Raw genomic sequence first — 21,586 nt, 5'->3', positions numbered from 1 at the left:
CCCCAGAATCAAATAGTACAGTAACTGGGTGTCCGTTGATAGAGAACGTACCCGTCATCACTGGTGCTCCCTCAGGGATGGCCTCAAGAGTGGTATAGTGCACCTGTCCTGGCTTGAAGTGAGCCACTTGCTGCTTCTGACCCTGCTGACCAGACGGCTGGCCCTGCTTCGGTGGCATTGGGCAGCTCCGTGCAAAGTGACCCGACTGCCCACAGTTGTAGCATGGAAGCAAATTGGGGCGCACCCCCGGCTGCTACACCTAGACCTTCTGCTCATTCTGCTGAGGAGCAGGAGGCCCGACCGTCCCTTGTGACTGAATGTACTGAGGGGGCCTGTATCCCCACTGCTGCTGTGGCTGGTGCTGGAAGGGGGCTCGCTGTGGGCCCGACTGCACCAGACGGAACCTCTGGGGAGCACTGCTAGAAGATCCGGCTGCCGGTGACTTCCTCTTCTTTTCTGTCTTGTGAGCTAGATGGGCGTCTTCCTGAATGATAGCCCCATTGACTAGCTCACTGAAAGTGTCAAACTTGATCATGGCCAGGCGATCCTAGAGCTTGCTGCTAAGCCCCTACCTGAAGCACGCCTGCTTCTTCTCATCAGTATCCACGTGGTATCCTGCATACTGGGACAGGGTGTTGAAAGTCTGTGAGTATTGCAACACGCTGTTATTGCCCTGCTTTAAGGCCAGAAACTCTGTAAGCTTCCTTCTGATCACCCCTACTGGAATATGATGGGCCCTGAAGGCCTCCTTGAATTGTGCCCAAGTGAACCGAGTGCCCTCAGGGAACATGGCTATGTGATTGTCCCACCACGTGCGTGCGGGACCCCTGAGCTGCTGAGCTGCAAATCCTGCCTTGTCCCCATCATTGTACGGGTGCAGGGTGAATTTGGATTCTATAGTCCGGAGCTAGCTATCTGCTTCCAGTGGCTCATCTGCCTTATGAAAAAGCGGTGGCTGTGTAGCCAAAAACTCCGGATATCCAGGAGCCGGTGGATGGTGGTGATGTTCAGGCTGCGGCGCTCTGCCCTGCACCACAAGCTCACGGAGGAGTGCCGTCTGCTCGTCGCGCCCAGTGAGCATGACCGCAATGGCCTGGGCCAACTCGGGAGGGTTCGGCGGTTCTCCCATTCTGCACTCAACCATGATTGGGTTAGTTATATTATTCTGATTACCTAGGAAAAATCTTGATTGCGACTAATATCCGAATCATGGAAGGAATCGCCGAAATTCGATGATCTGAACACAACTTAGGGGTCTCTGTCCGCGTTCAACCGGTCAGACCGGTGCAACCGACCGGTCAGACCGGTCTGCATGGATCTGCATGGGGTCTACGTAGCTCAACCGGTCAGACCGGTGACCCAGACTGGTCAGACCGGTCCCCAGCAGAGATGAACTTCTAAGCCCTAACTGTGCACCAACCCCATAATTCAAATCATTTACTGCAAATTTTGGAAATCACAATGCCATGATGCATGATATAAAACATGAACTCCCGTACCAAACTTTCACATGCAACTAGAAATTTATATGCCATGATGCATGATCGTCTTACGCATATCTCTCCACCAAACCAAACACCAATTCATTACCAGAACGTAGACTATATATATAGGGCTTAGTATGAATAATTCCCCACCCTTATTTGAAAACCACTCTCACCCTAAGTCGGAAATTCATTTTTAATTTATACTTTCTGAAAATTAGTCATGCTCGTACCACCCCCAGTGCGTTTCGGCTCTGATACCAGCTGTGACGGAACTGCCAAATTAAAACTCTAATTAAGCGTAATGGCTGTCATTTGAACACATCGGGCGCATTAGTTTAACGGCTTAATTTGGTGATCCTTTCTCAACCCACGGCCCGATCGAAACAACACCGGTAGTCCCACGCGAAGGTGGGCACAGATGGTACAAGCACGACACGAATAGTATCAATTTTTATGTTTCTAATATTCTATCTCATTTGCTACGGTGTGACAAAGAGATCAAGGCCCTCATAACCGCGAGACACGGCGAATCGATCCGATTTAACCTTGCAAGGTGGACCTAACCAACACGGCACGTATTGGCCCCGTCGGACTATACATGCCAACCATTCCCCTCCCTGCCTCGAACTACAGAACCGCCCCACCTGCATATAGTCAGTCGAGCCCTACGAGAGACCACCAAAAGTAAATTTATGCATCCCATTTCTCCGCGGCCACTCGACTCGCCCTAAGGGGTGGGTAGAAGTTCTGTACTTTCGAAACAAGGCAGTACTCGGCCTACCGGTTTCGACTACCTCCTACTCCCGGCATGCGGTTAGTACAATTCAATCCCCGATCAGCACTGCCACAATGACCGGTCCTCAATCGACACGGACGGGGCTAAGACACCCAGGAACCCTGTCCTGCTGCCACCTAACACCATCATCCCCGCCCGGTCTCACATTTCCATATCCACTTCAATCCAAGTCAAATACTGAAGTACAAAGATAATAATGTACCTCGCGAGTAACCGGCAATTACACGGCTTCTAAAGCTTTCCTATATCTCGCGAGTGACAAGAGTCACTCGACTTCTATCGCGACTATTAAGCATAGAACTTCTATCGTCCTATACATACTAGTATAACTCAGGGAATCCTAGGGAATCATGCAACTAAGGTTCCAAACAATCCCTACACCTAATGCACAAGTATTAGAACATATACATAGGCGTCATAATTTAAAATAGAAGGATGTGCACCGGGGCTTGCCTTGTGCCTGCTGCTCAGTACTGGGGTTAGCCGGGCCTTGGGCCGGCTCCACGCGAACCTCCTGCTGTGGGGCTTGCCCCTGGGGCTCCTGTGGCTCCGCAACCACCGCGTATACGACCTCCTCTGCCGTGGTTGCTACACGTATGCAAATGCTTATGACATGAGAATGCATGCATGATTTTATATAAAAAAATACAAGTAATCAATACCCAAACAAATTTCCAACCAATTGTATCAACAACACCTACTTACCCCGGCTCAGCCCAGCCACACCGGTCAGACCTCAAGATGGCAACGGATATAAAATACCCGCGTACCCACGGATACCCGACCCGCTGGGCGCGGATTCGGGTTTGGGTTTGTGCCCGCGGGCGCGGGCGCGGGTACGACTCTAAACCCAACGAGTATTTCATAACGGGTTTGAAAATTTAATATCCGAACCCGCAAACCCGCTGACATGTGGGTCCTAACACAGTAACACTCTTTATATAAATCATCTCTACTCTCAAGGGTTTCTCTGGTTCCTTTCCTTCCCCACTCCCGAGTGCCAGCCGTCGCCCCACTCCCAAGTGCCCGCCCCCGCCCCCAGCCCCCCACCCAGCCCAGCGCCGCTCCCTCCTCCGGTCTCTACCCTCCCCCTCTCCCTCCTCTCTCTCCCACCCGCGCCGCCCCCTCCCTGCTCCGGCCCTCCTCCAGCTCACGGGCGGGACAAGCCACGCCGGCAAAGGCCATGGAGCGGTGGCCTTGAGCTCCGCCGGTGCATCCTCCCTCCTCCTCCCTCGCACTCCGGCGGCGGAGGCCATGGCGCAGCGGCCTCGAGCTCCGCCACGCCGAGCTCGCGTAGATCTTGGCGGCTCCTCGAGCGCTCCGGATGCCTCGCTCCTCCCTCCTCCCTCCATGGCTGCAGCGGATCCACGCAGTCCTCCCGCGCCCTTCAGCCAGCGGTCCGCCCCTCCCTCCTCCTCGGGCCGCCGGCCGCCACTCCGCCAGCGGCCGCCGCTCCGCCGCCGGCCGCCGCTCCGCCGCTGGCCGCCGCTCTCCCTCCTCCTCGGGCCGCCGGGCGTCGCTCCACCGCCGGCCACCGCTCCCTCCCTCCTCCTCGGGCCCCTGGACCACCGCTCCACCGCCGGCCGCCGCTCCCACCCCCCTCCTCGGGCCCCTGGACCATCGCTCCACCGCTCGGCCGCCATCCGCGTCACCCAGATCAACCCCAGTCGCCGCTCCATGGCCGTCTCCGCCACCCTGACCCCGGCCGCCGATGCGCCTCCCTAGGCGGGTACACAGGCATATTCGCGGGCAAGGCATGCCCGCGGATAGCGGGCACGGGCGTAACTTGCTACCCGTGGCGGGTAGCGGGTGCGGGTGTGGTTTTTTGCTCGCGGGTGCGGGTTTGTGACACTGGTATCCGCGGGTAAAATACCCGTTGCCATCTATAGTCAGACCGGTATACCCCACCGGTCAGGCCGGTCTGGCCTGTGTGCAACTCAAGTCCAAAAATCCGGAGTATCTGGACGTATAGTCGGAGTATCCGGACCTATACCTGGTATGTTTAAGTCACTATAAAACCATAGTATCCGGACAAATGGCCGGAGTCTCCGGGCCCCTACCGGTCAGACCGGTATCCCACACCGGTCAGACCGGTCCTACTTGAATTAGCCACGCTACACGCTATCGGTCATACCGGTACCTCCGACCGGTCAGACCGGTCCTAGCCAGACCAGAACCTAGAAATCTTGGCGCGGCTAAAATCGCCCACAAACTCCAAATATCTTCTAGGCACTAGTTCCTGGGATCCATTAGAACGTTTTTGACCGAAGGTAACTACCTAAAACCTTCTAGAGCGAGAGATCGATCCAACTCCTAGATTTACCTTGAGTGAGTCCTTACCTCCCCACAATGACTTGATTCTACAGCACAAATTCTATCTAGGCCCTACCCTAAGATGCAAGCACAGGTTCATGCCCAAGGAAACTACCTAACTCTCCCTAGAACAAGAGATCAAATCAAACCACTAGCCATTACCTTGGGGTCTTGTCTTAAGAGCTTGAATCCAAGCCAACCAATGATGAAGCACTTGGAGGAGATGATCTTCCCCACCCGATTGAAGCTCCCTTGGCCTTGGATCAATGGAGGATGGTTGGATTAGGGTCCTAGGGTTTGAGGTGAGAGTGGAGGAGGAAGAGAGCTCGGGCTCGGGCGGAGCACGGCTCTGGTGAGGGAAATGGAGTGGTTGGGGGGGAGAGAGAAGAGAGTAATTTAAATGCTGTGGGGCCCAAAACCAACAGCTCGGTTTAGACCGGTCAGACCGGTCGCCCATACCGGTCAGACCGGTCCGGGCTGAACTGGCCCAGACTGCCAGAAAACTATCGGCTTGGTTATTGGTCGCGAGATTTGAAGCTAATGACGGTGATTAATTCAATTAATTCATGGATTAACACCTGAGTGTTACACTAGCTAGCTACCGGTACGTAGTTTTCTAGAGGACGAAGACTTAGCTCGGTGAGGTGTCAGAATGGTGTGCGGCATGCGAGCTCTTAGCTCGGTGCGGACAGGGATTTTCTTTCCGTCACGCCTTTTCATTTTGATCTGCATTTTTCTTGCCACTCCAATGCAAACAAGAGAAAGGGATTGGCACTAGGACGGAGAGATTGAAGTTAGAGTGCACAAGGTAATCATGAGTGTACAGGTACAGCTGTATGTATATATCTTCAGGATATACAGTGCCAGAGTGTTCATACTCCATCTCCATTACCCAAAAATTTGTAACCGTGCTCTATGTCCATGTGTATATCGATGGAAATGTTTGCTGCATGCTTGTGAAGAGATTAGTCAACAAATTTTCTTATTGATTTGATACTGCTCTTTATTACTAATCTACTACTCCTTCCATTTTCTTTTAGATGACGTTTAGGACCAAAAAAAATGAACTATATCTAGGCTAAATTAGATGTCTGAAACGTCATCTAAAAGAGAACGGAGGGAGTACCCAGCAAACTCTGTTAGCAACATCGACAGCAAGCTCAAGAAAGCCATGCCATGCATGCACTGGTATCCTCTAGTTGAAGAACCAAACTATTCAAACGCAAACATTCCAAACACCTGGAGCTGGAGAAAGAAAAATGCTATGTGACGCACATGCGACCTTATTGGTTTTGAGGCTGTAAGGAGTCGGGTAGGCATCAATTTTCAGTCAAAACAAAAGGTCAACTTTATAGAAAAAAATTCAGAACTTTTAAAGCGGAGATACAAACTTCCAGCGCACGTGAGCATAATTCAAACTTCCAGCTACTAAAGTTTTCACACTTCTGCATTTCATTTTTAAACTTTAAAATATGTTTGAAAGTCTACTTTCAACGCGGAGATACAAACTTTTTTTTTCATCTCATCATTTGTCAATATATATATCATGACAATGTATGCTAATCCTTCCGGGTGCTTGCCTTTTTTTTTTGGACTGGGTTAAGGCGCGACCCGTCGCGCTATATCGGATCGGCGCGACCCATCCACCTCGCAATCCTACATAAGCACTATGCATAATAAGCAAACCAATCAGTGAAGCGATGCAGCCTTACGGACACTCATGGGATGAGAGGTGGAAAGCATGTAGGTGACATCAGCACTTCTTATTTATTTATACTTGCTTCTCTATTCTCTTTAAATGATAATATCTCTCACATACAGGGTTCAAATTTTATTCCAGTTACAGTGTTGTGTTTCTTAGAGCGAGGCCTACGAAACAAGATCCAATTTACATATATTTTGAGGCTATTTTATTCGTACTATCAAGTTGTGCATTATATTGTAACAACTTATATAGATCATGTAACAATTTATGTATATGTTAGATGTCAAATTATGTGTATCAACTTGTGCAGAGACAGTGTACAAACTTATGTTTTTTGTCACCGTATAAGTTACCTGGGTTAGGTGTAGTACTTTTTAAAGAGTCAGCTCACAAAATAGTAGTTTTTTTAACTTATATGTAATAGTATTTGGGCAATTTATATACAAGCTGTGTGTCAACTTATGTGTATGTCAAGTCACAACTTACATAAAGATTATGCCTTGACTTTTATAGATACCATATATCAATTTATGCTTTTATATCCTATTCACCATCATATTTAAAAACTTCCATATCAAATTATGTATTTTTTAAAAAAAGTAATGTTCAAACATGTGTATTTGGAGCTTATTTTATTGTATTTATCGCAAGAATATTAGTAGATGGATTAGTAAAGAAGTACTCTTATATGCTAGAATATACAATATATTCCTATAATCTTATCATTTTAACCCATCGTTGGTTAGTTAAAAAGCCTCACATGTTGTCCATATTTTCTAAGACTCTCTCTTGGCCCAAATATTCAATGCCTCACATGGGCCATGGCACGCATTAGCAAAAGCAACTCACGTGGCATGGTCCAACACATATAAAAAATAAAGCATACTAGGCGGGCCAGGCCGCGCTTGCGCGCAGGTCGCGCACTCCACTATCCACGCGACCAGCAGCGTTAGAATTTTCCTTTTTTTTCCCTCTTGAGAGGGGGTGCCTGGCCATTAGTTCTTATGATTTGAACTGGGCTATATGCCTAAATGGGAAAACTGTTCTAGCCCATGACGGTATCGGTCCTGCCACGGGCCACCTTTGTTACGTAAGGCCGTGGGCTGCTTATTTCCAAATGAAGGCTTAAAAATGACGAAGGTAGGCCGTGCAGCATCTATTGGCCCAATTTTTTTCCCCTCCCCGTTACAAAAAAAAAACAGACGATATCACGATACTGACACTTGCCATATTAAACCTTTTTTTTTCAACTTCAGCTCTAAAAAAGAGAGAGAAATCAACTTATGGCCCAAGACACGCGAACACAATCTGATGCAAACTTTTCTTCAAAGAAAAAAAAACTGATGCAAACCCAGGGTCATCTCCCATAGGTTGGTTCTCTTTAGATCCATTCAGATTCTAAAATATTTGTTTTTTAAAAAAAGATTCTAAAATATTTGCACAGTATAATCCCTGTGTTTCACCTCCCTCCGACATATAACAGTTCAATTTTAAGTTTAAGCAGTTCACATGGTATTTGCTTCTATGCAGTTACGCACTGTAAACTGTAACGTAACATAGCTAACAGTCAGGGTTTAGGGTTTAGAGTTTAGAGTTTAGGGTTTAAGGGTTTAGGGTTTAGGGTGCCGTTAGCATCCTTCACCCCAACTCGTGGTCTACGCCAAGGTGATCCTCTATCCCCTTTTCTGTTTCTGTTTGTGGCAGATGGTCTCTCCACCCTCCTGCAGAAAAAAGTCCAAGATAGATCTCTACAAGATCTCAAAGTTTGTTGTGGTACTCCAGGTATCTCACACTTGTTATTTGCGGATGATACTCTTCTATTCTTCAAAGCCAATGTGGAACAAGCATCTGTGGTAAAGCAAGCATTGGATTTGTTTGCTGGGTGCACCAGGCAACTTATAAATCCGGCAAAATGATCTATCATGTTTAATGAACACAGAGATACAATGCAACAAGAACAAGTGAAGCGTGTCCTAGATGTACAGCTCTCATCTTTTGAAGTGAAATATTTGGGGCTTCCAACCCCTTCTGGTCGCATGAAAAAAGAAAGATTACAATCTCTAAAGGAACGGCTTGGTAAAAGGCTTACAGATTATTCTGAAAAGAGACTGTCAAGTGGAGCTAAGGAAGTGTTGATTAAAACAGTTGCGCAAGCTTTGCCTATCTATATCATGAGTGTGTTTCGCATCCCAGAAGGTATTTGTGATGATTTGACAAGTCTAGTGCGTAATTTCTGGTGGGGATCAGAAAATGGCCAAAGGAAAGTAGCTTGGGTAGCATGGGAGCAATTGATTCAGAAAAAATGTTGTGGGGGCCTCGGCTTTAAGGATATGAGCTTATTTAATCAAGCCCTACTTGCAAGACAAGCATGGCGACTTATTCAGTTCCCGGATAGCTTGTGTGCTCGACTTCTAAAAGCAAAATATTATCCTCGAGGCTCCTTGATTGATACAACCTTCCGGTCAAATGCCTCAGTGACCTGGCAAGCTGTTCTGCATGGTTTAGACTTGCTAAAAAAAGGAGTTATTTGGCGCATTGGTTGCGGTTCTCAAGTTCGTATCTGGCATGACCCTTGGATCCCCAGAAACTACACACAGAAAGTGACAAGTGAAAGAGGAAGATGCAGGTTGCATTGGGTGTCCAATCTGCTAGTTTCTGATGGAACTGACTGGGATAGAGACCGCCTAATTGCTTATTTCAACCCTGCTGATATTGAGGCAATTTTAAGAATCAAGCTCCCTTCAAGACAATGTGATGATTTTATTGCTTGGCACAAAGAAAAGAATGGAATTTTCTCAGTTCGTAGTGCTTATAACCTGGCTTTGCAACTGCGTCATGTGGGCACCATTTCCAGTACCTCGGTTGGATATGTCGAAGGGGAATGAAAAATTTGGCAAAATGTGTGGAGTGGGCATATCCCACCGAAAGTTAAAATCTTCTCTTGGAAACTCTCTCAAGATGTTCTGCCTACGAGGAAAAACAAACATAGAAGAAGGTTGGAAGATGATAACATTTGCAACATTTGTGGTAATGGAATTGAGGATAGTTTTCATGCAGTAATCCTCTGCCCTCAAGCCCGGGCTCTTAGGCAAGCAATGCGAGAGCACTGGGCCTTACCAGATGAGAAGTTCTTCACCTATTCAGGAGGAGATTGGCTCCTTTTGCTTCTTCAACATGTGTCATCTGAACAACGTGATTTAGTCAGACTCCTATTCTGGAGAGCTTGGTCAGTTCGTAATAACATTGTTCATAACTCGGGCCCAATATCCGTAGTAAGTTTTGTCCACTTCCTTTTGAGCTATCAGGCAACTCTGGTGGAAGTTCAACAAAACAATGTTCAGGATACAAAAAGGTAAAAGGCCGATATGTGAGACTAGTGAAAATAGTACACAGCGTAGCAAAACTGTAATGGGGAAGACTAAACTGCAGGCATGGCTACCACCAAGAATGGGCTGGGCAAAAATAAATGTTGATGGTGCGTTTGTTGAACAAACTGGAGAAGCAAGTGTCGGCATTTTAGCTAGAGATCGCTCTGGGAGTGTTTGCTTCTCAGCTTGGCGCGTCCTGTTCCACTGCTCATCCCCCTTTGAAGTTGAAGTTCGTGCATGTGTAGAGGGCATATGTTTAGCCTCTCAATGGATACAAATGTCTGTAATTATAGAGTCTGATTGCTCCTGGGTGGTTCATGCCTTCAATTCATCGAAGGAGGACAGGTCCGAGATTGCTTTTCATATTAAAGAAGGAAAATTTTTGATGCAACTTCCACCAAGAGGTGGAGATAGTATAGGTAAATCGTGAGCGAAATTCTGCGGTGCATCTTTTAGCACAACTAGCTAGAAGAAATTTGCATTCAGCTGTGTGGCTGAGACAAGTGCCTAGTTGTATTGCAAAACAAGTTGATCTTGATTGTACTTTGTCTTCTTAATCAATAAAGCTCGCGGTTTATTCTTAAAAAAAACAGTCTAACACGGTGTTTTCCAAAGAAACGGTTCATAGCCTAGCACGGCCAGCTTACGCGTGACGAGAACGGGATGACAACTCCAACTTCGCGGGCACACGACATGACGGTCGCTGCATCCTGCACGGCTGACCTTGCACCAGCAGGGTCGGCGCGCTGAGACCGGGCCGGGTCGGGTCGGCGCCTGCCGGCCGAAACCGACCCCATTTAAGAAAAAAAGAAAACAGCGGCCGCGCGTGGTCGAGATGGTTCCGTTCCGGGCAAACGGGAATAAACCCCTCGCGGATACCCTCCTCTCCAAGAAAGAAAATTAAAAAGAAATAGTACACGAAAAGAAAATCCCCAGCAAAAAATCACACGCAATCCCTCCCCTGAAAGGGCAGACGGGACCCTCTGCGGCTCTGCCTCGCCCACCAGTCCACCACCGACCGTGGGGAGGAGGAGCGCGCCGCGACACAGGCGCATCTCGTCTCCCGCCGCCGCCACTTGTCGTTCGTCCCCACCAAACCCCAGGTTCGGCTCGGTTCCGTGCCCGCGCGCAGGTGCTGCATCGCGGCACGGGGGGCGGGGCCGTGCCGTGCCGTGCCGGGGTTTTGGTGTGGGAGAAGGGAGGGGAGGGGAGCGGGTGGTATGCTCTGCGGGCTGCGGCGGCTTGATCCTGTGAAGAAGGCCGAAAAAGCGGGCGTCCCCGATGCAACGGCTACTGGGGGTCGGCGAGAGGTGCGGCTCGATTTCTCCTCGTTCCTCCTTTCGCGCTCTGTTTCTTGGAAGAGGGGGGGGGGGGGGGATGGTGGATGGCCTGAGGTTCCAGATTTTGTTACAAATGGCCGAGTTGTGGCTTAATTTCGAGTACAAGGAGGCCCAGGGCTCGTGTGCGGCTTGTTTGATTATTACAGTGCTTGAATCCCACTAACTGTTGTGATCAATTGGCCATCTGATTTAGCTTTAAATTGGTAAATTTCACGGAGTATTGCGCTAGCGCGTGTGAAGGTAGGAATTTCAGCGGGTGCAGGATCAGTTGGGAACGGCAAGTGATTTTGATGTGTGCATAAGCTTGGATTTGCAGGATGCCCACCTTTACTTGAGTTATTCGTGAAGCCTCACTTGGAAATTTTAGGATTGTTTCGATCAATTGGTTCCTATGATTTGGCTTATGTGTGAAGGTACAGCTTGCTGTTGGCCTGGATCAATGTGGGAGTGGGATTTCAAGAGTACATTGTTGGCATTTGGGAGACAAAAAACACACACAGATATTGTACATTGGGCGTAGTACTAGTATGATCAGGCCAACAGCAACATTCTTGAGTCTCTTTTGTTTACACATATTCAGTTCTTAATTTCACCTTGTAAAATTAGCTTCCTGGCAAGTGCTATTTAAGATTGGAAGATTTTAAGTTCCTTGACATTTTCTGTTCACACGTTGTTGAGCAGGCTTTTGGCAATTGGAACAAATAGACGGGCAGCCAGTTATTCCCATCCGAGCCACAGAAGTGGGTACTACACAGCGGCGAGGGACAATGGCTTGTCAACAAAGCGAAAGATTCCAGCTGTCTTCTCGAGGATGTTCTCACATTACAAAGTCATTGTCAGAAAGAACAGAGCTGAGGATCATAAGTGCAGAATCAGGATGTCCAGAGGATACCGCACATTCTCTCTGGCAGTGGCCAATTCATCAGCAACCCAGCAAGCACAACTGGCATGGAAGCGGCTCAGTCATATGTACTCGTATAGCGGTCCACGGTTCCCGCTGATGAGCCGAGCAGCCTGTGCTATTAGCCTGTCCTTTACGAGGTTCCATATCATCCCTGGGGTCATGGCTCTAGCTTTTGGCAAGATGGCACTTGCACCACCAGTCCTGGCAGACTCACCATCCTTCATGCCGAGAATGGATGGCATCATCACAAAGGCACAAGATACTCGCCAATTTCTGTCATCTCTTGTTTGGTCAATCTGGGAGGGCATCACTTTGCTTATAAGAGCAGTGCATTTGACTTTCCTATTCTTCCCTGCAACTGCATTAGCTCCATTTGCTGACAAGTTCAGTGTTGCGTTCAGAAGAAGGTGGCTTAGCCTTGTGCGCCGCACCCTCGAAAAGGCCGGGCCAGCGTTCATTAAGTGGGGCCAGTGGGCTGCAACACGCCCTGATCTTTTTCCAAGTGATCTCTGTGTTGAGCTTGCAAAGCTTCACAGTGCAGCTCCAGCGCATGGCTTTGCTTACAGCAAAGCTGCCATTGAGAAGGCATTCAGTCGTGAGCTTTCTGAAATATTTGAGTCCTTTGAGGAGAACCCTGTTGCTTCTGGAAGCATTGCACAAATACATCGGGCTACACTGAAAAATCAACATCCTAGAAAGCATGTTGCAGTTAAGGTGAGGCATCCTGGTGTTGGAGAATCTATCAAGAGAGACTTTCTACTCATCAATCTTGTGGCCAAGGCTTCTAATATCGTCCCTGGATTGAGCTGGCTGAGGCTGGATGAGAGTGTTCGCCAGTTTGCAGTATTCATGATGTCTCAAGTTGATCTTTCTAGGGAAGCTGCTCACTTGAGTCGTTTTATCTACAACTTCCGCAGATGGAGACACGTGTCTTTCCCGAAGCCCTTGTATCCACTTGTGCATCCATCTGTCCTAGTTGAGACTTTTGAAAATGGAGAAAGTGTCTCTCGTTTTATGGATGAAATCGAAGGGAATGCTCGGATGAAGAAAGACCTTGCGCACATTGGGACATATGCTTTTCTGAAGATGCTTCTGGTATGTGTACATTTTTTTAATTCTGTGATTCCTTCTTTTTTTTCACTTAGTGGTAGTGTCTGTTTGTGGTCATGTATGCTAGATATTGTGCACGATTTTATTCACAAGGCATTTACCGTGATCCTGTAGGAGGACAATTTTATTCATGCGGATATGCACCCTGGAAACATTCTTGTTCGTTTAAATGATAACAAGCTTTCGAGGAGACGATTTTTCAGAGCCAAGCCCCATATTGTGTTTCTTGATGTGGGCATGACTGCTGAGCTCACACGATCTGACCGGGATAACTTGCAACAGTTCTTCAAGGCAGTAGCTACTAGAGATGGTCTTACTGCTGCTAAGTGTACCCTTCAGTTGTCGAAGAATCAGAGCTGTCCAAATCCAGTGGCGTTCACTGAGGTAAAGTGTGAAACTTGATTCAGGAAAAGAGCATTAAACATTTAGAACTTATTTATATCTGTTACTTTATATGTATGTGGTATCTGAATGCCCTCCATGTATTGTTGTGCGTTTTTAACTCGTGCTATCTTGAAAGGTGGTTGCACTCTTGATTGATCTGGCTATGCATATGCAGACACTATTTTTTTTAGACCCAGGACAGTAATGATTTTTAACTGTATTATGGTAATAGACAATAGGAGTGGTTTCTAATATTCAAATTTGTGGCATTGATATTGATTACACAAAGTGTAACTGATCTCTAGAGTGACTATTCCTTGAAGTATGTTGACACGTGGGTCACTGGCTTTAGCATTGTTTGGTGCATCATGTATTTGTTCATATTAATACTCTTTTTTGTTGGTTTTTTATTTTAATTCAGCCTTTGACAATTACATCTTGATTTGCTGACTGTTTTCTGCTGTACTACTGATGTGTTGTAGTGCAAGCATTTTTTTCATGAATAAAAAAATTATTTTTATTTTTTATAGGAACTGGACAAGACGTTTACATTCTGGGGAACTCCTGAAGGGGATGTCTTTCATCCTGTTGAATGCATGCATCAACTGCTTGATACAGTTCGCCGCCACAGAGTCAACATTGATGGCAACATCTGTACTGTCATGGTTACCATTTTGCTCCTCGAGGTAAACCTCTTTGGTAAAAGAATTGGTATATCAAATATTTCATCTTAAGTATTATCCTGTGGCACTACACACAGAAGGGATTCAACAGTATATACTGAAAAAAGGCTATAGACTTAAAGGATATGCATAATCAGGTTTCTGTTTTCTTTTCAAAAAGAAATCAGGTTCCTGTTTATAAATATATCATGTACAAACTGAACAGCTTAGTGACTGTATCGGAGGACATTAATTTTCTGGATAGGATTTGCTTTTACAGTTTGAATGTAGACTTGTCTAGAATTCATAGTATCAACTAGCAGTACTTTTATTTTTGATGCTGCATACTAATTTAATAGCCCTTACCCATGATTAACTTTACCAGAACTTGCTTTTAGATAAATATACAATATGCTTACGAGATGATGTTTATGTAGGGGTGGCAACGCAAGCTGGACCCAGGCTTTGATATCATGCACACATTGAAGACTTTATTACTAGAGAAGGATGTCAAGCAACCGATTGACTTTTTCTCGTAAACAAACAGTATCAGGTAATCTTGATTCTTGTAATTGAGTCTTTTGTTTTCGTTCTATTTTTTGTCTAAGAAATTTATAGAGCAATTATTGCACCCAAGGAACAGATTTGTAGCAACAACCCTGTTGCACCAGCATGAAAATAGATTTGTAGCAACAGGCCTCTTGCACCGGCATGAAAATAATGTCCTGGCCTTTCTCCTAGAATTGGCACCACATCTGATTAGGCCAAATTTGTTTGAATTATGGATATGATCGCTACGTATAAAACTTCACATAATTCTACATTATTTAGATTTTGTTTAAACAAAATTTCAGAAGTTGGATTCATTCAATTGCGAGAGATGAGAAATGATCTGAGAAGAGGATTTTTGTTAGTTGGGTGCCAGAAACTGGTTCAGCATAGCATGAAATTCAGGATACTCTATGGGTTACTTCTGAGATTCATTACAGCCCATGAGCCTGTATCATATGCTGTGTGGACTGTCTTTAGATGCTCCAGTTTTTTTTGCTGATATCTAACTAGTTGTTTCTTTCTTTCTTTTTCTTTGTTATTTTGGCCATGGTAAGTTGAAATTTGGTACGTCCGGATTTAGAAAACCTGAAATTCTCGTCCATGCTGCTTCTCTCTTAAACAGATCGTTCGCATGTATAGCAGCAACAGAAGATGATAGTGGAATAGAAGACTGGAAGCATCCTGGAAATGATAACGTTAAGATAATAATCTGATGCACTATTTTATGTGTCTTTTTTCTGAAAGTAGCAGTACCAGCAACTGTCTGCACAGGGTTTCTTGTTGAAAACCTTAAGTGGAAATTTTGCTCACCACTCTGGCGGAGTCAACCATGGTGTTCTTTAAAATTCATGGAAAGTTCCTATAATCCTGTCCACACACTCCGTGGAGGAACAAACAATTGTAGTAGAACTGAATAGTCATCCAGGCCGAGTTCAGCTACGTTGGAGTGCACAGGTTTAGGCTTCATACTGGCAGCCTCGCCGTCAAATGTAAATTTTGGATTAACAAGAAAATGGCTAAGCTAAAGTTATGGTTATCTTTCCAGAGCAGCACACGGTAAGCGTGACGCTCTCTCGGCGTTGAATACAAATGAAGTGCACGGTGAGTTGTTTTGTGGTAGTCGGTTGATTGGCACGGGTGCGGAGTGAACCGCCGCTGCCTTTGTTGCTGTCTGAGCTCTCGTGTCTTGTGGTCTCTCGTTTTGGTATGAGCTCATGCTTTCGCAGCCTTAGCAGAGCTGCGGGTACGAGTCACTCGCGGTCGGCCAGGAAAGCTGGACCTGACCTGCCCAACAGGCAACAGCCGATCCATAAAACCATCTGGCCATGTGGGCCGGCCTCAACTAGCTCGGTCGATCATGGCATCAAGCAAGCAATCAAGTGATCAAGCAATGCTTCACGGTACGGGCATTGCTGCCCGCGCCCCGTTCAACTCTGCTGGCCGAATTTCAGGTGCAGCGTATCAGTTCAGAATCAGGAATCATTATTCCACTAAAATTTAGGTGCAAATTATACACTTTGAGTACGCGCTGTAAAATCTCTCGTGCTGTCCCCTCTTGCATCCTCGGCATTCAATCAACTCGGAATGGTCGGTTGCCTGGATGCCTGCCCTGTTTCTCACGACTCGAGAGCCACGAGCAACAAAACAGACAGAGCCCTGACGATTCAGGCGTAGGCGCGTACAGGGGACCTGCCAGGCCCGGACTCCGCGTATCCGTGCAGTAACAGTAAGCATGCGTATCCAAACCCTTTGGCCACCGCACACATGACATCCCGACCCCGTGGACGCATTCACGGATACGAGTCAGTCACCATGGCCTACCTCTTCGTCAAATTTCCAGGACCCTGAGCATCTCGAGCACCATTCTTGTCCCCATCCTCAAGCGTTGGTGCTCGTCCCCACACACACATGAGCAAAGAATAAACAAGCCCCCTTAACCCAGAGGCCGTCTCTTGCTGATTTCCATGGCGCTGAGACAAGTGTTCGCGGCCCCTCGGCAAGGACTAAACAGAGGAGACCACAGCTACCCGACAAACACAAACACATGCCCGTGCCGTGCCCCTCGCTTCCCTGGATCGCAGGCTTGCGGTTGCATCCAGGCCTGGCCTGACCTGCGTGGGTAGAATTGAATAGAATAGAATACTGCCGTGTCCTGGTAATCCCTTTTGATATTCTTTGATTTCTATATAGGGCTTTGCACCTGATGTGCATTTGTGCACGGCGATCAACGAGAGATGGGGGTCCGTCCTTGACAGTTGACGCGTAGTACTCCCTGTGCATAGGTTAATAATATTCTCTGCTCGCTAGGGTATTCAGCGAAAGGGTCTGGGAGAGAAGCTGCAAAGCAGAAAGGCCCAGCTCAGGTCTAAAAAAAGGGAAATTTGTCCAAAGTACACTGCAAAAGTATGATTTTGTATAGAATACATTGCCAAAGTCGATTTTGTTTCTCGCACACCGCCAAAACACCATTTGGTCTACCGCACATTGCATCCCATAAACTATTCATTTTGAACTGTGAGGTTAAATAATATGACTGTTTTGCCCTTTGTTTGGACCTACTACTTGTCGTCATCTTCCTCACCTCTCTTCTTCTCTCCGCTTATGCCCTCTGCTGCACATCTCCCATCCCATCTCCTCTCTCCATGATGGTTTGGGCGATATTGTGCTTGCATGCTAGCTGGCGAGGAACGGGAAGTGCACGTCGCGGCGAGGCAGCGCGCGGAGCAACCGGGCTGCCGGCGCTCGGGCGGAGCACGCGGATGCCGTTGCTCGCGGGGATGGGGACGCGGTGCTGCGCCTCGGCGCGCGGACGCCGTCGCGCCCTACCGCCAGCGCGGACGCAGTCGCGAGCAGGGCCCATGGCCGCCGTACCCCCCGCCAACGGCGAGGAGGCCGAGCGCGACGTGGAGGGAGAGCGGGGAGACGGCGGCGTTGGGGGGGGGGGGGGGGTACGGCGGCCATGGGCCCTGCTCGCGACTGCGTCCGCGCTGGCGGAGGGCAGCGCCTGCTTGCGATGGCGTCCGCACCGGCGGCAGGGCGCGCCACCCGCGACCAGCTCGTCGCCACCTTGGGAGGCGACGGGCCCGGCGCCGCCGAGGCCTCCACGCGCTCGCCGAGCAGGTGGTGCAGCTCGTGCTCGCCGACGGCGTCTTCGACAACACCTCGCTGAAGCTCAAGACGGCCTTCGGTGGGCAAGTACAGGACCGAGACCCAGTCCGTCGATTTCCAGAAAAAGGTTTGATCCCCGTCCAGCCGTGCTGCTAAAGAAGCAAGGATGGTTGGGCGACGGTGGCCACTGGCCAGGCTGTGGCGGCAGTGGAGGGCCAGCCTGCGGCGGCGAGCGCCGTCAGGCACGTGAAGGCTGACCACCCCTCTGCAAGCCGGCCTCCAGCGTCAGGTCCGCGAGCCGTGAGCTGCCGGCGATGATCCGCTCCACGCGTCCCCCGGGGTCGGAGATGTGGGAGAGGCCGATGGACGACGACGAGCAGGCGGCACGCGTCCCTCAGCTCGCTTGTCATCTTTTTCCTTCCCCTCTAGCAGGCCACCGCGGCACGCTCCCCCGCGCGTGCTCCCGCACGCCGACCGCCGCTCCCCCCGCCGACCGCCGTCGCTCCCCCGCGCCTGCTCCCACGCGCCGACCGCCGCCGGAAGTGGAGCCGCCGAGGCCGCCGCACCCCCAGATCTGATCCCGCGCGCCGACCACCAGCGCTCCCGCACGCCGACGCGCAGCAGTCGATGGCTGGAAGGTCGGGTACTCGGGTGGCGTTGCTCGCGGCGACTGGCGGTGGTGATGGCAAGGCAGGGAACGCGAGCGCCGCAGCTACATGAGCGAGTTGCGGAGGGAGCAGAGCAGGTGCTCTGCCAGCTCTTGAGTATATGTGAACTACAGCGAAGAGTAAACTTGTCTTTTTACCTATCACTTTGTCAAATATAGTTTATTTTATATGATGTAGTGTGTTACAAACCAAATAGTACTTTCACGGTGTGGCGGACATAAAATCAACTTTGGCAATGTGCGCTCCACAAAACTGTGCTTTCGTAGTGTCCTGGTCACAAATTTCACCTCAAAATAAGGGCAATCCCCACAAGGATTCGCGCGGCACATCATGCCGCTGTTATTGGAATCCATCGTAGAAGTCCAAGCAAACGACCTGGCTCTGGCTGGCTGGATGTGTTCGGGTGTCCCCGGTGCAAACGGCTTTTCTTGTTTACGAGAAAAATATGAGAAAGCTGCCTGGGATTTTGGCCTGCGTGAGTGGTCGTACGTGGTGTCGTGGTCCTTGCCGTAGTGGGGATCCTGTCAAGAGTGGGCGTACGTGGTGTCGTGGTCCTTGCCGTTGCCGTTGCCGTTGCAGGTAAAACCACAAGGGTGAGAACAAAAGGAGGGAAATGGCAAAATCCTCGTGCCGGACGGTGCTTGATTTCTATCTTTGGCCTTTTTTTTGTTCGTGCTAGAATTCTAGCGCACTAGTAATAGTAACAACTTTGACCGCTAATTACGGTGTCAAACAAAGTCAGTTTATAAAACCAACTTCAGAACCCTGCGCTAGTGACCATAAAGAATCTAACGAGGCTTTTGACCGCGCGATTAGAGGATGGTTACTGTAGCAAATCGTCGATTAATTACCGTCATTAGATTTGTCGTGAAAAGTTACACTCATCCCTAAAAAAATTTTACAAATAGATTTCATTTAGTACTTCATACCTGCGAGATTTTTTTTCCGGAAAACGTGCACACTAGATTTTAAGGAACCAAACAAAGCCTTTGTGCAATCTCTCTCTCATGTGCAAGAGCTAGCACAGTAGCACACACAGGTGGACAGCTGAGCATGGCAGTGGTAGGCATGCTAACAATGAGGTAAAAGAAAGCCCCATCCATACAAAAAGCTCCTTCCCCCAATCCAAGGCTACCAGCCTGATTTCTTCAAAAAAAAAAGGCTACCAGCCTCAAGAGAACGGCATACAGGAATGGTACATGCAAACGGCAATGGAACTCCCTCCCGGCCTGGGTTGGATTAAGACCGTGTTTAGTTGCAACCCAAAAACTTTTTGCGATGGAATCTTACAAATTTAAAGTACTAAATGAAATCTATTTATAAATTTTTTTGCATAGATGGATTGTAAATCGCGAGACGAATCTAATGATGCTAATTAATTCATGATTATTTCATAATTAGCGGATGATTACTGTAACATCACTTTGCAATTATAGATTAAATAGGCTCATTAGATTCGTCGCAATTTACAGCTCATCCATGCAAAAAAATTTGTAAATAGACTTTATTTAGTACTTCATACATATATCAAAATATTTGATATGATGTTTTTTTTTGTGTTCACAGGGTTTACGATTAAAGATCTAGGCCTAACAAGTCGGGAGCAGAGATGAGTCCCCCCCGGCGTACTCCCGTGATCGGCCGGTTTGTGCGACGGGACTGGGCAGAGCAGGACCCGAGGACAAGGCCGCTTGTCCTCTCGTCGCAGCAGGGCGCCGCGGAGCCCGACGCCCGGCGCTGCTGCTGGTTGGCATACATCCGTTCACGTGAAGAAGTTTGTAAGGGCGACGGCCGGGCCCAGCCGGAAAAGGGGTACGCCCTTTCCCAGTCTGTCTGAACTGTGGACCTGTGAGGCTGTGACCTACCTGCTCTGGCTCGGCCGCCCGGCGCCCCGGCCTCTATCTTTTCCCCTCCTCTGAAACATCTCATTTTAAACTGCCATTGCCGTAAAGCAAATGCAGAGAGAGAGAGGTTTGATTAAGTTCCTCTAGAACAGGTTGTCAGTGTTTGGTGAAAAAGAAGGTATCTTTTCTGCGATCAAGAATTGTAAGGATCGTCCCTCACTGGTGCAGCGGTGCTGTTGCAGCTAGAACAGGGAGGGAATCAGGCCGTGCAGTGAGCACCTCTACCTGCCCCCTGCTCTGTTTGGTTTCAAATAAGTCACACATTTATAAATTAGGTGACTTACAATTAGTAACTTATAAGTCATATGTGTTTGGTTGTAGATGACTTATAAGTTATTTCTCTCCAACCCGTCGCCCTCACCCCTCTCTCTCCTCCCTTCTCCTCTCTCCCCAATCCCCGAGCCGGCGGAGGTGCTCGGCGAGCGCGGCGGGGCAAAAGTCGGCGGCGGAGCCCCGGTGCTGCAGGATGGAGAAGACGGCTGCCATGCTGCCCCGCAGGTAGTTGGCGTCCAGCGCCATGGCGACATCAACGCGGCCCTCCGGGGAGCCCCGCGGCGAGGCGGCGTCCCGCGCACCGCGGCGTCCATGGCGAGGCGTCCATCTCCTCTGCTCCCCTCCACGGAGCTCGGCGCGGCGACGACGCGGACTCGGCGACGGCGCGAGATCCTCGCTCCTCGCCGCCGCGGGCGGAGGAGGACCTCATCCCTCGGGGGGAGGGAGGGGGCTTGGCCGCCTTGAGCTTGAGTTCGGCAGGGGGGCGGCGTTCGACACGGAGACGGGGCGCGGGGTGGGGGCGGGGAGATATGGTTAGCTGTGGGCCCCACGCAGAAAAAGATGTGGGCCCCACGTAAAAAGTGGTGACTTGTAAGTTTTAAGTTGGGGTGGAGCTGATTATTGCTTATAAGTTGGGATGACTTATAAGGTAGGGATGTTTTGTGACACCCCGGCCCAGGGTTTAATAGGATTAATAGGATACTCATACCAACAAGTTACAACTTCTTTTCCGGAAGCCGGTCTCCAAAGAACTTTGGAGAAATTTGGGGATGGGTGACCGACCGGGAAGTTCTTTCCGGGTGCGCACGAGTGAGGATAAAGTGTGCAGAAAAGACTGGTGTTAGTCTGTGAGGACAGTCTATGTCCTAAAAAGCAGCCAGATGTAAGTGGGTCCGGCTTCGGGGAGGCGGGACCTTACATGTTTGACAAAATAAATTACTTTTTATACTTTTTGATTTATAAATTGGTGACTTATTTGAAACCACTTAGGGCGCACATACTACGGTCAAGC

The 21,586-nt window shown here is 48.7% G+C and overlaps 1 protein-coding gene across 3 annotated transcripts; it reads left to right on the top strand.

Moving 5' to 3' along the window:
- Positions 1-10,645: 10,645 nt before the first annotated feature.
- On the top strand, positions 10,646-15,663 carry LOC120691230 (ABC1 family protein YPL109C, mitochondrial-like). Of its 3 annotated transcripts, none has more exons than XM_039974258.1 (6): positions 10,646-10,979; positions 11,691-13,008; positions 13,138-13,407; positions 13,938-14,093; positions 14,507-14,622; positions 15,244-15,663. In XM_039974258.1, the coding sequence occupies exons 1-5, from the start codon at positions 10,951-10,953 to the stop codon at positions 14,606-14,608; spliced, it is 1,875 nt and encodes a 624-aa protein (XP_039830192.1). In that variant the 5' UTR covers positions 10,646-10,950; the 3' UTR covers positions 14,609-14,622; positions 15,244-15,663. The 3 variants fall into 3 exon arrangements, with proteins under 3 accessions (XP_039830192.1, XP_039830198.1, XP_039830206.1); XM_039974264.1 differs by having other exon boundaries at positions 10,659-10,979; positions 15,176-15,663; XM_039974272.1 differs by lacking the exon at positions 15,244-15,663 and adding an exon at positions 14,924-15,140 and having other exon boundaries at positions 10,659-10,979.
- The last annotated feature ends 5,923 nt before the right edge of the window (positions 15,664-21,586 follow it).

The sequence above is a fragment of the Panicum virgatum genome, chromosome 2K (assembly GCF_016808335.1).
Source record: "Panicum virgatum strain AP13 chromosome 2K, P.virgatum_v5, whole genome shotgun sequence".
In the NCBI taxonomy this organism is placed as follows: Eukaryota; Viridiplantae; Streptophyta; class Magnoliopsida; order Poales; family Poaceae; genus Panicum; species Panicum virgatum.
Note: the sequence above shows the minus strand (reverse complement) of the source record. Positions and strands in the feature narration are given on the sequence as shown.